The following is a 15,535-nucleotide window of genomic DNA, read 5'->3' as shown; positions in this document are numbered from 1 at the left end:
ATAGAATTCCCAGATCATCCTGACACGATAGCATTGCTGGCTGAAGTGAGGAGCAGTCCTCATGGTTTGTACACAGGAGGCTGAGTCCTGATTATTGCTCCTCCTTTTACTTACTGCTTTGTTGTTGTGTGGTGATCATCCACAGGCTTGTTGTGGAGATCCTCTTTTGATGTACTTTCGGCTAAGGCCCCTTTCCTTGAACTTGTTTGTATGGTGGTTTCCCTTTATTGCATATTGATCTCGGAAGTTTATCCATGACTCGGTCTTCTTGCACTATTCACCTGATGTGAGACTGGAATCAAGGGGGTAGAATACCTTTTTGGAAGTGATAAACATGTCATTGCATTAACATATTCATTTGCATATTTTTGCATAATAGGTGTTGCCGCAGTGTTCTCATATTATTTGGTGTTCCACTAGCAGGATAGCTGATTCAGGAATCCACCGGTACGGAACCCGCAGAAACCAGCAGAAAGCAATGGAAAGTATACAAGCAGAACTTGCTGAGATGAGGGTCCGCATGAACCAGTTCATGGACGTGGTTCAGGGAGTAGCGCAAGGACAACAAGAGATTAGACAAATGATACAAAGGAATCCCGCAACTACTCAACCAGAGGTCGTGACTGATCCTCCAATTGCAGAGGTTAATGGACCGGGGCCTGTCCCGATCCCACATAACAACCACGATCAACAACCCATTCACGATGATCAAGATGATCAGTTCTTGCTGCCAGAAGACTTTGGTTTGGGCCATGGCATGGATCCCATGTTCAGGAGATTAGAGGAGAGGCTGAAGGCGGTAGAAGGACAAAACCCTCTGGGGGTAGATGTTTCTGACTTGGGATTGGTCCCAGGCGTGAGGGTCCCACCGAAGTTCAAAGTCCCAATCTTTGACAAGTACAACGGTAGCTCTTGCCCGAAGACCCATGTGCAAGCCTACTTCCGAAAGATGGTTGCATACTCTGATGACGAGAAGCTACTTATGTACTTCTTCCAGGACAGCCTAGCTGGGGCATCCCTGGAATGGTACATGAGGTTGGATAGAGCCCATATCCGTTGCTGGAGGGATTTGGCAGAGGCTTTTGTGAAGCAATACCAGTATAATGCAGACATGGCCCCGGACAAAACTCAACTCCAGAATCTGTCTCTAAAAAGCAATGAGTGCTTCAGGGAGTACGCTCAACGCTGGAGGGAGACAGCTTCCCGTGTTCAACCCCCCATGTTGGAAAAGGAAATGGCCAACATGTTCATGAATACGTTGCCTGGACCTTACCTGGAGCGTCTGGTGGGGTGCAATGCCTCCAACTTTGCTGATGTGGTCTCTACCGGAGAGAGGGTAGAAAATTACCTGAAGACCTACAAGAGCCACAATGGAGGTGGATCTTCATCAGGAGTAAAGAAGCCATTTATGGGAGGACAGAAGCAGAGGGAAGGGGGCGTGAATTCTGTGTCTTCATATCAAAATAGGAATAACCAAAGGAATAATTTTCAAAACTATCATCAGCGACCGTATGTTGCGGCTGTGACCATTCCAGCTGCAGCACCACTACAACAACAACAACCACAACGTCAGCAAACTCAGTATCAGCAACAACCACAACGTCAGCCAGCTCAGTATCAACAACAACAACAACCAGGTAACAGACCCGCCTATCAGCAGAGGCAGAGGATGATGGACCGGCGTTTTGACACTCTTCCAATGTCGTGCGCTCAACTGCTTGCTAGTCTTCAACAGCTACAACTTGTGCAGTTACGCACTCTGGCTCCTCCTGTTGGTAGACTTCCGGTGGGTTACGATGCCAACGCTAGGTGTAGCTTCCACTCTGGGGCACCTGGCCACAATATTGAGAACTGCAAAGCTTTTAAGCACGTAGTTCAGGACCTCATAGATTCAAAGGCTATCAACCTTGCACCGGCTCCTAATGTCGTCAACAATCCCATGCCACAGCATGGTGGTGCAAACGTTAATATTCTGGAAGGAGAAGCCGAGTCTGTTAAGGATGTGTTGAAGTTGAAGACTCCGTTGTTGGAAATTAAGGAATGCTTGCTGAAGGCCGATGTTTTCCCCGGTTGTGGGAAAGGTTGTTTGGATTGCGCTATACAGGGTAAGGATTGCTTGAAGCTGCAGCAGGGTATCCAGGTCTTGCTTGACAATGGTACCCTCCAAGTTGAAGACTTGTCTGTCAAAGAGTTTGCTGAAGGGGTAGTTGAAGAGGTATTTGAAGATGCTGTTGAAGAATTCACAGATGTTGTTCCTGCTGATTGTGTATTTCCCATTGATGTATTTAATTTTTCAAATGTTGTTGCTGATATACCAAACAATGTGTCTGATTTTGATGTAACTGAACTTGATTCCGGTGTTCCGGATGTTTTTGTTTCAATGAATGAAATTCCCGAGTATGACTATGATGTCGCTACTATCACCATCTTTTACCCAACTAATCAGATCAGTGTGCCAGAAGCACAACCAGTGCCACCAGTGCGACCGGCCGCTATGATAATCACAACCCCTGGTCCTTTACCTTTCACCAGTGAAAGGGCCATTCCGTGGCATTATGGGGGGAGTGTATACACACACGATCATGGGGTGGAACGACCTTTGAAGGTAGAAGAGGGTCAAAAGTCTGAACTTGAAGTTGAAGGTCCCGCAGTGGACAATGTTGGTGGGATCAGGCGATTCACCAGGAGTGGTAGACTGTTCTCACCACCGGTTACCCAAGCTGATAATGCTGATGCTGCGGCGAAAGCCAAAGGAAAGCAAGTCGTGAATGAGGGTACCTCTGCACCACAGACTGGTTCTGAGCCTACTTTTGCGAAGGATGTGGATGAGCTTCTGAGAATCATAAAGAAAAGCGACTACAAGGTAGTCGATCAGTTGATTCAGACGCCGTCTAAGATATCCATTCTCTCACTCCTATTGTGTTCAGAGGCACACAGGGAGGCACTTCTGAAGGTCCTTAATGCTGCATATGTGCCTCAGGAGATCTCAGTAAACCAACTAGAAGGGATCATTGCAAATGTTCATGCAAGCAACGGGTTGGGCTTTACTGATTCTGACTTAACACCAGCTGGACGCAATCATAACAAGGCTTTGCATATCTCAATGGAATGCAAAGACACCGTGTTATCTCACGTTCTGGTGGATACAGGTTCCTCTCTCAATGTGCTACCCAAGAGAGCCCTGTCAAGGTTAGAAGTAGAAGGTTTGATCTTGAAACCTTCCGATCTCATGGTGAGAGCCTTCGATGGTTCTAAGAGGTCGGTGTTTGGAGAGGTAGAATTGCCAATTCAGATTGGATCACAAACCTTCAACACCGTATTCTATGTGATGGATATCAGTCCCTCGTACAGTTGCCTTCTGGGTCGTCCTTGGATCCACAATGCTGGGGCAGTCTCCTCAACACTGCATCAGAAGATCAAGTTCCCAGTCAATGGAAGAATTGTCACCGTCTGTGGTGAGGAGGACATACTGGTAAGTAACCTGTCTACCTTCAAGTACGTAGAGGTAGAAGGTGAAATTCATGAGACTCTCAGTCAGGCCTTTGAGTCAGTTCAGATCAAGGATGCAGCTCCGGTGGAAGGGGCTAAAGCAGGAGCCCCTATCTCATCTTTCAAGCAGGCGCAAGCCTTGGTGGATTCAGGTGTTGCTCCTGGTTGGGGGCGTCTGTTGGAGTTACCAATGAAAGACGACAAGTTCGGGATTGGGTATCAACCAGCGCTGACTTCTACAACTTCAGCACTTCAGACTCGTCAGGGGCCGATTACTTTCTCCAGTGCTGGCGTCATCCAATATGGCCAGATCTCTGCGATCAACGATGAAAATGGGGATAGTGATTGCGACATCGACAACTGGGTGCGTCCGAGGATCCCTGGTGAAGTCATCAACAATTGGTCTTCCGAGGAAATTGTCCAAGTCACTCTTCTAGAGGAGTAATTTTTCTTTGTTTTATTCATGCATGTCCAAGTCTTACGTTCCGCCCAGGGCGTAATGACTCATTGTAGGGCTCATCTATGTGAATACCTGCATTGTTTATCATAAATGAAGGACGTCTTTTGCATTCAAAATCTTGTTCACTGTTTTTCTATTTTTACAGTTTTCAAAATTTCAAAAGAATAAAAATATTTGGCAATGTTTTGTTTAGTTTTCACTCACTGTCCACACTCATAAGCACATACCATCACTCATGCAGATGCACATCACCGGATCCTATTGATAACAGTTCTGCTATGGCTCGCTTCGACTTCGAAAATCCAATCTTCCAAGCTGAAGAAGAGGGTGATGAAGACTGTGAACTCCCTGAAGAACTTGCCAGGCTGTTAAAGCAAGAGGAAAGGGTCATTCAACCGCATCAAGAGTCTACTGAAGTGATTAATCTTGGCACCGAGGACGTCAAGAAAGAAATCAAGATAGGGGTTGCTTTGGAAGACGATGTAAAGAAGGGATTGATTGAATTGCTGCAAGAGTATGTTGACGTCTTCGCTTGGTCTTATCAGGATATGCCAGGGCTTGACACAGATATTGTGGTACACCGTTTGCCTCTCAAAGAGGGTTGTCCTCCGGTCAAGCAGAAGCTCAGAAGAACAAGACCAGAGATGGCTGTAAAGATAAAGGAAGAAGTGCAGAAACAGTTGGATGCAGGGTTCCTAGCGGTTACCAATTATCCGCCATGGGTCGCAAACATCGTTCCAGTACCTAAGAATGATGGAAAGGTACGGATGTGTGTCGACTACCGGGATCTGAACAGAGCTAGCCCTAAAGATGATTTCCCATTACCTCACATCGACGTTTTGGTGGATAACACAGCTCAGTTCTCGGTATTCTCCTTCATGGATGGCTTTTCTGGCTATAACCAAATCAAGATGGCACCAGAAGACATGGAGAAGACAACTTTCATAACCCCATGGGGCACCTTCTGCTACAAGGTGATGCCGTTTGGCCTGAAGAATGCTGGGGCAACATATCAACGAGCTATGGTGACTCTGTTCCATGATATGATTCATCATGAAATCGAGGTTTATGTGGACGATATGATTGCCAAATCTCAGACAGAAGAAGAACATCTGGTAAATCTGCAGAAATTGTTTGAACGGTTAAGGAAATCCAAGCTGAGGCTTAATCCGAACAAGTGCACTTTCGGGGTGAGATCTGGAAAATTGCTGGGTTTTATTGTTAGCGGAAAAGGGATTGAGGTGGATCCTGACAAGGTAAAAGCAATACAGGAAATGCCTGAGCCAAGAACAGAGAAGCAAGTCCGTGGTTTCTTAGGGAGGTTGAACTACATTGCAAGGTTCATCTCTCACCTAACAGCCACGTGTGAGCCAATTTTCAAATTGCTGAGGAAAGATCAGGCTATCAGGTGGAATGACGATTGTCAAAGGGATTTTGAAAAGATAAAAGAGTATTTGCAGAATCCCCCTATCCTCATGCCTCCAGTCCCAGGGAGACCGCTGATTATGTACTTGACAGTACTTGACAATTCTATGGGTTGTGTTCTTGGTCAACACGACGAGACAGGTAGAAAAGAGCATGCCATCTACTACCTGAGTAAAAAATTCACAGACTGCGAGTCGAGATACTCAATGCTTGAAAAGACATGTTGTGCACTTGCATGGGCTGCTAAGCGATTGAGACAATACATGCTGACTCACACAACCTTACTGATCTCCAAGATGGATCCAGTCAAGTATATATTCGAGAAGCCAGCTCTCACCGGAAGGGTTGCTCGTTGGCAAATGGTACTGACAGAGTATGATATCCACTATACATCCCAGAAAGCCATCAAGGGGAGTATTCTGTCAGACTATCTTGCTCAACAACCGATTGAAGACTATGAGCCGATGAAGTTTGATTTTCCAGATGAAGACATCATGTTCCTCCAGATGAAAGACTGTGAAGAGCCAGTTGTTGGGGAGGGACCTGATCCAGATGAAAAATGGATTTTAACGTTTGATGGGGCCGTCAACGCCAAAGGAAGTGGAATTGGCGCTGTCATTACTACTCCGAAAGGTGCCCACATGCCTTTCACCGCTCGCCTGACTTTCGAGTGCACCAATAATGAAGCTGAGTACGAGGCTTGTATCTTGGGTATTGAGCAAGCCATTGATTTGAGAATCAAGACTCTAGACATCTTCGGAGATTCAGCTTTAGTGATCAATCAAGTGAATGGTGATTGGAATACTCTTCAGCCCACTCTGGTCCCCTACAGAGATTACACGAGAAGACTGTTGACTTTCTTCACAACAGTAAAGCTGTATCATATACCTCGTGATGAGAACCAGATGGCAGATGCTCTTGCTACTCTATCCTCCATGATCAAGGTGGTTCGGTGGAACCATGCTCCTAGGATCGATGTTATGCGCCTTGATAGGGCCGCGTATGTGTTTGCTGCTGAACTGGTAGTCGATGACAAGCCCTGGTATCACGACATCAAATGCTTTCTGAAGAATCAAGAGTACCCTGCAGGGGCATCCAACAATGACAGAAAAACTTTGAGAAGATTGGCAGGCAGTTTCTTCTTGAACAAAGACGATGTGCTATATAAGAGGAACTTCGACATGGTTTTGCTCAGATGCGTGGACAAACACGAGGCGGACATGTTAATGCAGGAAGTTCATGAAGGTTCCTTCGGTACTCATGCCGGCGGACATGCAATGGCTAAGAAATTGTTAAGAGCGGGTTATTACTGGATGACCATGGAATCAGATTGTTTCAAGTATGCTCGGAAGTGTCATAAATGCCAGATTTATGCTGATAAGGTGCATGTACCGCCGAATCCTCTGAATGTGATGTCTTCGCCGTGGCCGTTTGCTATGTGGGGCATTGACATGATTGGAAAGATTGAGCCGACCGCTTCCAATGGGCATCGCTTCATCCTTGTTGCCATCGACTATTTCACCAAGTGGGTCGAAGAAGCGTCGTTCGCGAATGTCACCAGACATGTGGTTGCCCGTTTCATCAAGAAAGAAATCATTTGTCGCTATGGGATTCCCAAAAGAATCATTACTGATAATGGTTCCAATCTCAATAACAAAATGATGAGGGAGTTGTGCCAGAACTTCAACATTCAGCATCACAATTCTTCCCCCTATCGTCCTAAGATGAATGGTGCTGTTGAGGCAGCAAATAAGAACATAAAGAAGATTGTGCAGAAGATGGTCGTTACGTACAGAGATTGGCACGAGATGCTACCCTTCGCCTTGCATGGGTACCGCACTTCAGTACGTACGTCGACCGGGGCGACCCCTTACTCCCTGGTGTATGGTATGGAAGCAGTCCTACCTGTTGAAGTGGAGATTCCTTCTCTAAGAGTCCTGTTGGATGTCAAGCTAGATGAAGCTGAATGGATTCGGACAAGGTTCAATGAGTTGAGTCTTATCGAAGAGAAGCGAATGGCAGCCATTTGTCATGGGCAGTTGTATCAGAGTCGGATGAAGAGAGCCTTTGACCAGAAAGTGCGCCCTCGATGTTTCCAAGTCGGAGATTTGGTGTTGAAAAGGATCCTTCCTCCTCAGACGGATCACAGGGGCAAGTGGACTCCTAACTATGAGGGACCATATATCGTCACCAAGGTTTTCGATGGTGGGGCCTTAATGCTTGCAACGATGGATGATGAAGACTTCACTTCCCCGGTAAACTCAGACGCAGTTAAAAAATACTTCGCATAAAATAGACCCGCTGGACGGTAAAAAGAACAGTCCAGGCAAAAATGGGCATCCCGACGAACCAAGAAAATGAAAAGGTTCGGGCAAAAATTAGGGATTTAAAAAATGAAAAGATCATACACCCGGAAAGTTGAAAACCTGAAAAGGCAACTTAGGCAAAAATGGGTATCCCGGTGGATTGAAAACCCGAAAAGGGTGATCCAGGCAAAAGTTAGGGATTAAGCGAATGACTGCGTTTTGAGTTAGTTCTGAATCTCATCTCATGTCGATGATTGGAAACTTTCAAAAGGTGGGAAACAATCTAATCACCTTTTTAGAAGGCTGATCATTTGGAAGATCTTGAAGACGAGCAAGTCATAGCAGAATTGGAACCCAATAGAAATCCATTTCACATTGCCATTAGATTAATTCTTGTTTTGCGATTACCTCTTTCCAGAGATTGCTTCCTGATGTAAATGCCTATTCAGAGGCCATTCAATCAATAAAATCATGTTATTCAGTATATCTCTGTTTTCATTTTCATTTTACTGTTTTGTTTGCAAAAATGGCGTCCGAATTTTTGATAAACATTGCATCATGACACATAAGGGCTTTACAGGTACATGCTCAATAAACATTTAAAATTGCTGTAAATTTTAAGTGCTTTGGATCATCTATTCAGAACAGATACCCTCGGGGCATTTCCTGAGCATGTGTGTCAGACTATACACTCCCCATCGGAGTTGACAGTACCAGACTATATATCCCCAGCAGAAGCAGCCACTCCTCAGAGTTCGATGCCAGATTGAGGATTTCGATCCCAGATCGATGATCTCTTTCCTGGAAGTATAACCTCGGTACCGTATCGGTGGTTGCCCCCCCTGCTGAGTCACCTCTCGTAGATTATGGTTACCAGAACCACTATCTCTTCCCCCAACAACAGGTTTGCAGCGCCGTTCTCTCCCCAGTCAGAATCTCGGTATCTCGCCATTGCCAGAACACCGCGCGGCCGGTCATTTCCCCAACAGGATTCCTTGCTTCGGCTTGGCATTTTCCCCAGCATTTCGCATCCTTGCATGTAGAATCATATTGCATTGCATCCTCCCAAATCGCGTAGCATTTCCATTTTCATGGAGCATTACGCCATCGCAAAATTCAAACATACGCATGTAAGCATAAAAACATTCTCGGCATCCCAAGTGACAAGCCAGAAGTTTGTTTCCAGTGCTCAGACTGAAGGTTGTTCATGACTTATTATCCCCAACATGGGTCATTGGCCCACGTGCCGCCTCAATTATTATTGTTCCCTATTTCTGCCGATGCTGACAGGCATGAAATTTTCCGGTATCCAGACCGAAGTGGCATTCAGGCCAGTTTTTCCGGTATCCAGACCGAAGTGGCATTCAGGCCAGTTTTTTCCGGTATTCAGACCGAAGTGGCATTCAGGCCAATTTTCCGGTATCCAGACCGAAGTGGCATTCAGGCCAATTTTCCGGTATTCAGACCGAAGTGGCATTCAGGCCAATTTTCCGGTATTCAGACCGAAGTGGCATTCAGGCCAATTTTTCCGATATTCAGATCGAAGAAGTTTCCGACATTCAGGTCGATGCAACTTGTGGCATTCAGGCCAGTTTCCGGTATCCAGACCGAAGTGGCATTCAGGCCAGTTTTTCCGATATTCAGATCGAAGAAGTTTCCGACATTCAGGTCGATGCAACTTGTGGCATTCAGGCCAGTTTCCGGTATCCAGACCGAAGTGGCATTCAGGCCAGTTTCCGATTTTCAGATCGAAGAAGTTTCCGACATTCAGGTCGATGCAACTTGTGGCATTCAGGCCAGTTTCCGGTATCCAGACCGAAGTGGCATTCAGGCCAGTTTCCGGTATCCAGACCGAAGTGGTGTTCAGACCAGATTTCCGGTGATCAGACCAACATTGATACTCTCATATTCCGATGCTTAGTGTTCAGACTAATGTGCGGCGTTCAGGCCATGGGTATTCCTGTGTTACCATTTATTTTGGTATCCAGATCAACTTTCTGTTTCGGTACTCAGGCCGATTTTCACCGTACCAGACAGATTCTTCTTTTGAGATTGCTTCTTTGCCGATACTGACAGGCATTGTTAATTATTTCATAGGGATTCAGGATCAAAATCCGGGTCTTCTTAGTATTTAACCATCTCCCGCTATGATCATATGAAGAGTGTCCTGCTTCATATTCTCTAGTTGAAGATACTTAAATAGGGGCAACTGTCATACCCCGATTTTGACCCTGAAATTTTTCCCAGTTAATCACCCATATGGTCATAAAATTTTGCTTCATGCTCAGATGATGGCCGACATTATTTATTTCCTTTAAACGGTCAAGTATGTTTTTGAGAATGGATTAGCTTTAGAGAATCTTACTCTTTGAAGGGTACATTTTGCAAGATCACAACATACTTGGAGTGTACATTTGGTAATAATGGAAGTAGCTATTTGTCCACGTGCAGCAGAAGCCAGTTTTCATGTGTCCTCTGTAAGTCAACAACAAGAAATTGATGTTTAGAAAAGGGGCTCAATATTGGCGCTGAATTGTTTGGGAGGAAAGACTCATCACCTATGCCATTCAACGCAATTGTACAGTCTCATTTATGGAGACAGTAGATGGCAAGGCTGCTATATCATACACTCCAGTCTGATTTTGAACCAAATTCATCAATGATTATTAATATGATAGTTGAAGTTAAAAAAAGGGGAACATCATAAGCACAATATAAGCATTGTTTTGAAATTTCCAAACTAGGAACTTAAAGAAAAGTGGAAGCACTCCTTTAAAGTTTCATCGCAAGGAACGACTTCACGTAGTTTCTATAGCTGTTGGAATGGTACACAGCATGGCTCTTACAGAAAATGGTGCATTATTTTGTTGGGTCTCCTCAGATCCTGATCTTAGATGCCAGCAGTTATATGCAATGTGTGGGAGAAATATGGTGAGCATATCAGCTGGAAAGTACTGGACTGCACCAGCGACAACTACAGGTGACGTTTACATGTGGGACGGGAAGAAAGGTAAGGATAAGCCGCTTGTTGCAACTCGGATGCCGGGTGTAAAGAAGGCTACTTCAGTTTCAGTTGGTGAAACATATTTATTAATTGTGGCTTCCCTGTATCATCCTGTCTACCCTATCGACATGATTGATGATTCTCAGAAGACATTTTATTAATATGGAGTTCAACGAAGACATTTTATTAGTTGGTGAAACACATTTATTAATATGGAGTTCAACGAAGACATTTTATTTGAGGATACCAATTCCCATAATACAATATATACAGTTCAAAATGATAATCTTAGACAGAGATTTACACCCAGCTTAAAAAGTGTCTTTGTGAAAAAACAGCAGCAGAGTGTCTGCTGGAGCCACGGAATGCCATACAATTGCTTGAGATTGCTGATTCTCTTGGAGCAGATGATTTGAAGAAATGTTGCGAGGACATTGTCATGCGCAATCTTGATTATATATTTTCAGTTTCAGCACATGCTGTAGCAAGTGCCTCACTAGATATTTCTGCGAGCCTCAAAGGGTTGTTAGACCAGAGATCATCCGAGGCATGGAGTTACCGTCGACTCCCTACTCCAACTGCTACACTCTCCGTCATCATTGACAGTGAAGAGGATGATAATGAGATAGAGTGTCAAAAGACCTATGACAAACCCATGAAAATATCTGCAATTACATTTTATCTTGCAACCTGGGAGCACTATTTCACCAATACACTTATACTGCCTGTTGTAAATGGACCTACAGAGGGTTTTATGATAATATACTTTGCTCACTTTTTCACTGCTGTCGTTGGTGCTGAGTGGTGGGCTCAGCAATTTGGAAACTCTTTGTACCGTTGAAAAAAAACTTGTGTTAGGGATAAGTCAGTTGAGTCCCTTTGTAGAATTGGTTCTCAGATGAGGGAACAAGATTTGGTTGAACACTTCATTCCTTTAGTTAAGAGGCTGGTTTCTGGTGAGTGGTTCACCGCCCGAGTTTCTTCATGTGGCTTGTTTCATATTGCCTACCCTAGTGCACCAGATGCATTGAAGACTGAACTAAGAGCCATATATGGGCAGTTGTGTCAAGATGATATGGCTATGGTTAGGAGATCTGCTGCTACCAACCTGGAAAAATTTGCTACTACCGTTGAAGCTGCTCACTTGAAAACTGACATCATGTCCGTGTTCGATGATCTCACACAAGATGATCAAGATTCTGTTCGACTTCTTGCTGTTGAGGGTTGTGCAACTCTTGGAAAATTGTTGGAGCCTCAAGATTGTGTGGCACATATTCTTCCTGTTACAGTCAATTTTTCTCAGGATAAGTCATGGCGCGTTCGTTACATGGTTGCCAATCAACTCTATGAGCTCTGTGAAGCTGTTGGTCCTGATTCCACCAAGACGAAATTGGTTCCTGCATATGTTCGGCTGCTGCGTGATAATGAGGCGGAAGTACGTATTGCTGCTGCTGGGAAAGTGACTAAGTTCTCCCGCATATTAAGTCCTGAACTAGCCATTCAGCATATTCTACCATGTGTAAAGGAGTTAAAACAGTTCAGCAAGGCCAACCAATTTGTTGCAAAAATAACTTGTCCAAGTCAGAATGTGACTTCATGCTGCAACCTCTTGATCTCCTACTGGAAGTCCAAAGAATGGCCATTGGAAAGTCTGCTGCAATCCTGGTTCATAACTTTCAAACCTGACCACAAACATCATAAAAAAACAATTCAAACAATATCATGCCAAGTCCAAGTAGCCTAATACTGCACCAAGCAAATGTCAAGTATCATACCATAATTGTCCATGTGCATTAGCATGTTGCAAGGCTGCAATTGACATTGAACCAGTCATGTTTGCTGCAGCAGTCAGGATAGCAACAAACCCTACATCATGGAAATACAAAGCATCAAGCCATCATGCATAAGCTATTAAAGGTCAACCTAAACATGCTTATTCACAGCCTGTAGAAACATTTTGAAAACAATTCCTTCTGCTGGAATGGTACCACACTTGCGGTACAGAGTCCAAGCTCACATGACCTGCAAGATAAACAACAGCAAATGCCAGCACAATCCATATTCTAACCATAACCTTCCATGTTCCATTTTGATCCTTGAATAACCAATGGTACATGTTGCTTTAAAATCCAACCTTGTTGTTATAAAAGCCATGACCAAATTCACCAAGCTGCCACCAAGTAATTGAGCAATGAACTAAGCTGCAGTGCAAACCTAAACCAGTGATGAACCTGTGAAACCATGTCAAAACAATGCATAAGTTCAAAGTTAGTATGGCTACATAATGCACCTCAAAATTAAGACATGTCCACAAAACTGAACCAATGCCATATGAACCTGCCAGCCAACCTTGCCACAAACCATCCAATTTGCTATTGAACAATGAAACTGGACCAAACAGTTCAACATGCCAGCTGGAACCATCATGCATATGGACCTATCTGCAAACTTGAAGCACGCCAGGCCAATAACAGAAGCACCACAGTCAATTGAGACTACAACTTTGCAACCAATCCAAACCTGCTGTAATGCATAACAACAATGGTCATCAATATCCACGGAAATACAAGCTCAAGCAAGTCCACAAAGTGCCTGCTGCTACATCAAAAGACCATGACAAACCCACCATTGGCCCTGCAGCAGACAGGAAACATGAATGGAAGCCACAATAGTTTTACCCAAAACCTACTAGATACCATTGCCCTGCTTCAAGCCAACATCAACCTTGAGCAATAGAAACTCTACCTTGGTTCAACTATGGCGCACAAACAGACAAATGCATTCCAAGTTCTAGATGACAGCGTACCACAAGTCTACTACAACTGGCCTAGAATGTCCAAGATGCATGTGTTGAAGCAGCCAGCATTGCTGAACAGCCAATTTCCTATGTCCAAGAATGCTCCATTTTTTTTCACTGCGGTAAAACAAAAAAAACACAAGTTAATTAGCCAACAGTAAAATTCAAATTTCAGAAATATCCCAATTTGGCATAGAGACAAAAATGAAGAAGAAAGAGTGGGTTCGGAATACCGTTTCCGGTTTTAGCATTAAACAAGCCCATCCAAACTGAGAACATCAAAGAGGATTTTACAGAGATACGCTTTTGAACACAAGGGCACCAATTTGAAACCCTAGCTGCAGAAATATAAAAGGAGGAGAAATCAGAGGAATCAACAAAAAAAAATCGGAGGCGGAAAATCCCAAAGGCAAACCCTAATCCCAAAAATCAAAGAACCAGTATTGGAAGAGAGGAGCCGGAAGATTTAAGCACCTGATTCGCCGTCTCATCGAAGGTGAAATTTCTGCTTGAGGTCTCTGTGAAACCGTGGATTTACGCTTTTGTTGCTTAACGTTGTTGGGTGATGGGTAAGCGAAGGGTACGCGCGAGAGAGGTTTGAGAGATGATGATTGAGCGATTTTGAGAGAGAGAGAGAGGGTTGGACGCGATTGAGAGAGAATGGTGAGAGGTGATGGGCGGTTTTTGAGAGCAGAGAAAGATTTCGATTGAGAGATGCTGAGGTAGAAGGCGTTTGTTTGAGAGAGTGAGTTTGTGAGATTGGGGAGAGAGTGAGGGAGAGAACGAGTCTGCTACTGTTCCTTTTTTCTTTCTTTCTTTTTTTATTTCATTTTAAACAGAATAGGTTTTTTAAAACATTAAAGGTTTTGCTTAGAATTCCTAGGTTTAGTTAATAATTGATTCTTGTGTTTTTAACTTATTCCCCATTGAAAAACCCAACAGCCAGGCGGCTGGGTTTAACTACTGGCAGTCCAACAGACTCTTTTTTATTTTAGTTTTTATTCTAATGTTTAATCTATTTTGGTTTATATATTTAAAATAGCATTAAGATGATAACTAATTATAAGTGGTTTGGTGGAGAATGGTAGTATCATAGTCTTGAGTGGGGTGGGTTCGGGTTCAATACCCGGATATGTTGTTTTGGTTTTCCAACATTTTGATTTTTCCATATTTTCTTTAATTCTCACATTTAATTATCTAGCCTTAACATTTAACTAACATGTTTCTATCATTTATTCATTTTTTATTGTTTTATTTTTAATATGACTTATGTGATTATTCATTTTTTTTGGGATTTATGTGAATTATTATATTTGTGTTTGTTCATTCATTTGTACAAATTATTTGCCTTTATGTGTGAGTTATGTTACAATCATGATAAATCATCACAATCTCATTTATAAAAAACCCATTCAAAACCATTTTAAAATTATAAAAATCATAGTTTCTCGATTCAATGTCGAGCCCATTTTTCCACACCCTTGTAAGTCGATTGCTTTTTAAGCATCGCCATCAACCTCACATGGCTTACTCTTGGGCTTTCTTGCAATGAGCCGGTTCCTTTGCACTTACACTCATACATTGCATTATTTATTGTTTGGACCCGATTTAATTATTCCAATACTTTGAATCCCCATTCATAACAAATGTATCCCTCTCCCATGAAATGTATAATATTTATTCTTTCATTCTTTATTCATCTGTTAATACAAGAATTAAAATGAACATTCGATAACCATTTCAAAACAAGATCAAAACCTCGATCCAACGTCGAGTAATTATTTTTCAAAACCTAACAGAACCAACACGTATTCATCCACCCTTTTGTAAGTCGATTGCTTTATGCATCGCCATCAACCTTGTAAGTCGATTGCTTTATGCATCGCCATCAACCTTGTAAGTCGATTGCTTCATGCATCGCCATCTATCCTTATCCCTAACCCTTCTCCTTGCTCCACTCGTCAACTCTTGTTCCGATTAGGTAGCACCCATTAGATAGAACCCTTTGTATGATAACATAGGTAAGATTCCCATTTCCTTTTGTATGATAACAT

The 15,535-nt window shown here is 43.4% G+C and overlaps 1 protein-coding gene across 1 annotated transcript; it reads left to right on the top strand.

The window, feature by feature from the left end:
* Positions 1-11,534: 11,534 nt before the first annotated feature.
* LOC127094353 (serine/threonine-protein phosphatase 2A 65 kDa regulatory subunit A beta isoform-like) lies at positions 11,535-12,591 on the top strand (the record flags this gene model as incomplete). Its single annotated transcript, XM_051033194.1, has 2 exons — positions 11,535-12,264; positions 12,482-12,591. Coding segments are annotated over 2 exons (840 nt in total), but the record flags the coding sequence as incomplete, so codon positions are not given.
* Positions 12,592-15,535: the final 2,944 nt, after the last annotated feature.

The sequence above is a fragment of the Lathyrus oleraceus genome, chromosome 6 (genome assembly GCF_024323335.1).
Source record: "Lathyrus oleraceus cultivar Zhongwan6 chromosome 6, CAAS_Psat_ZW6_1.0, whole genome shotgun sequence".
In the NCBI taxonomy this organism is placed as follows: Eukaryota; Viridiplantae; Streptophyta; class Magnoliopsida; order Fabales; family Fabaceae; genus Lathyrus; species Lathyrus oleraceus.
This window is presented reverse-complemented; position numbering and strand designations above follow the sequence as displayed.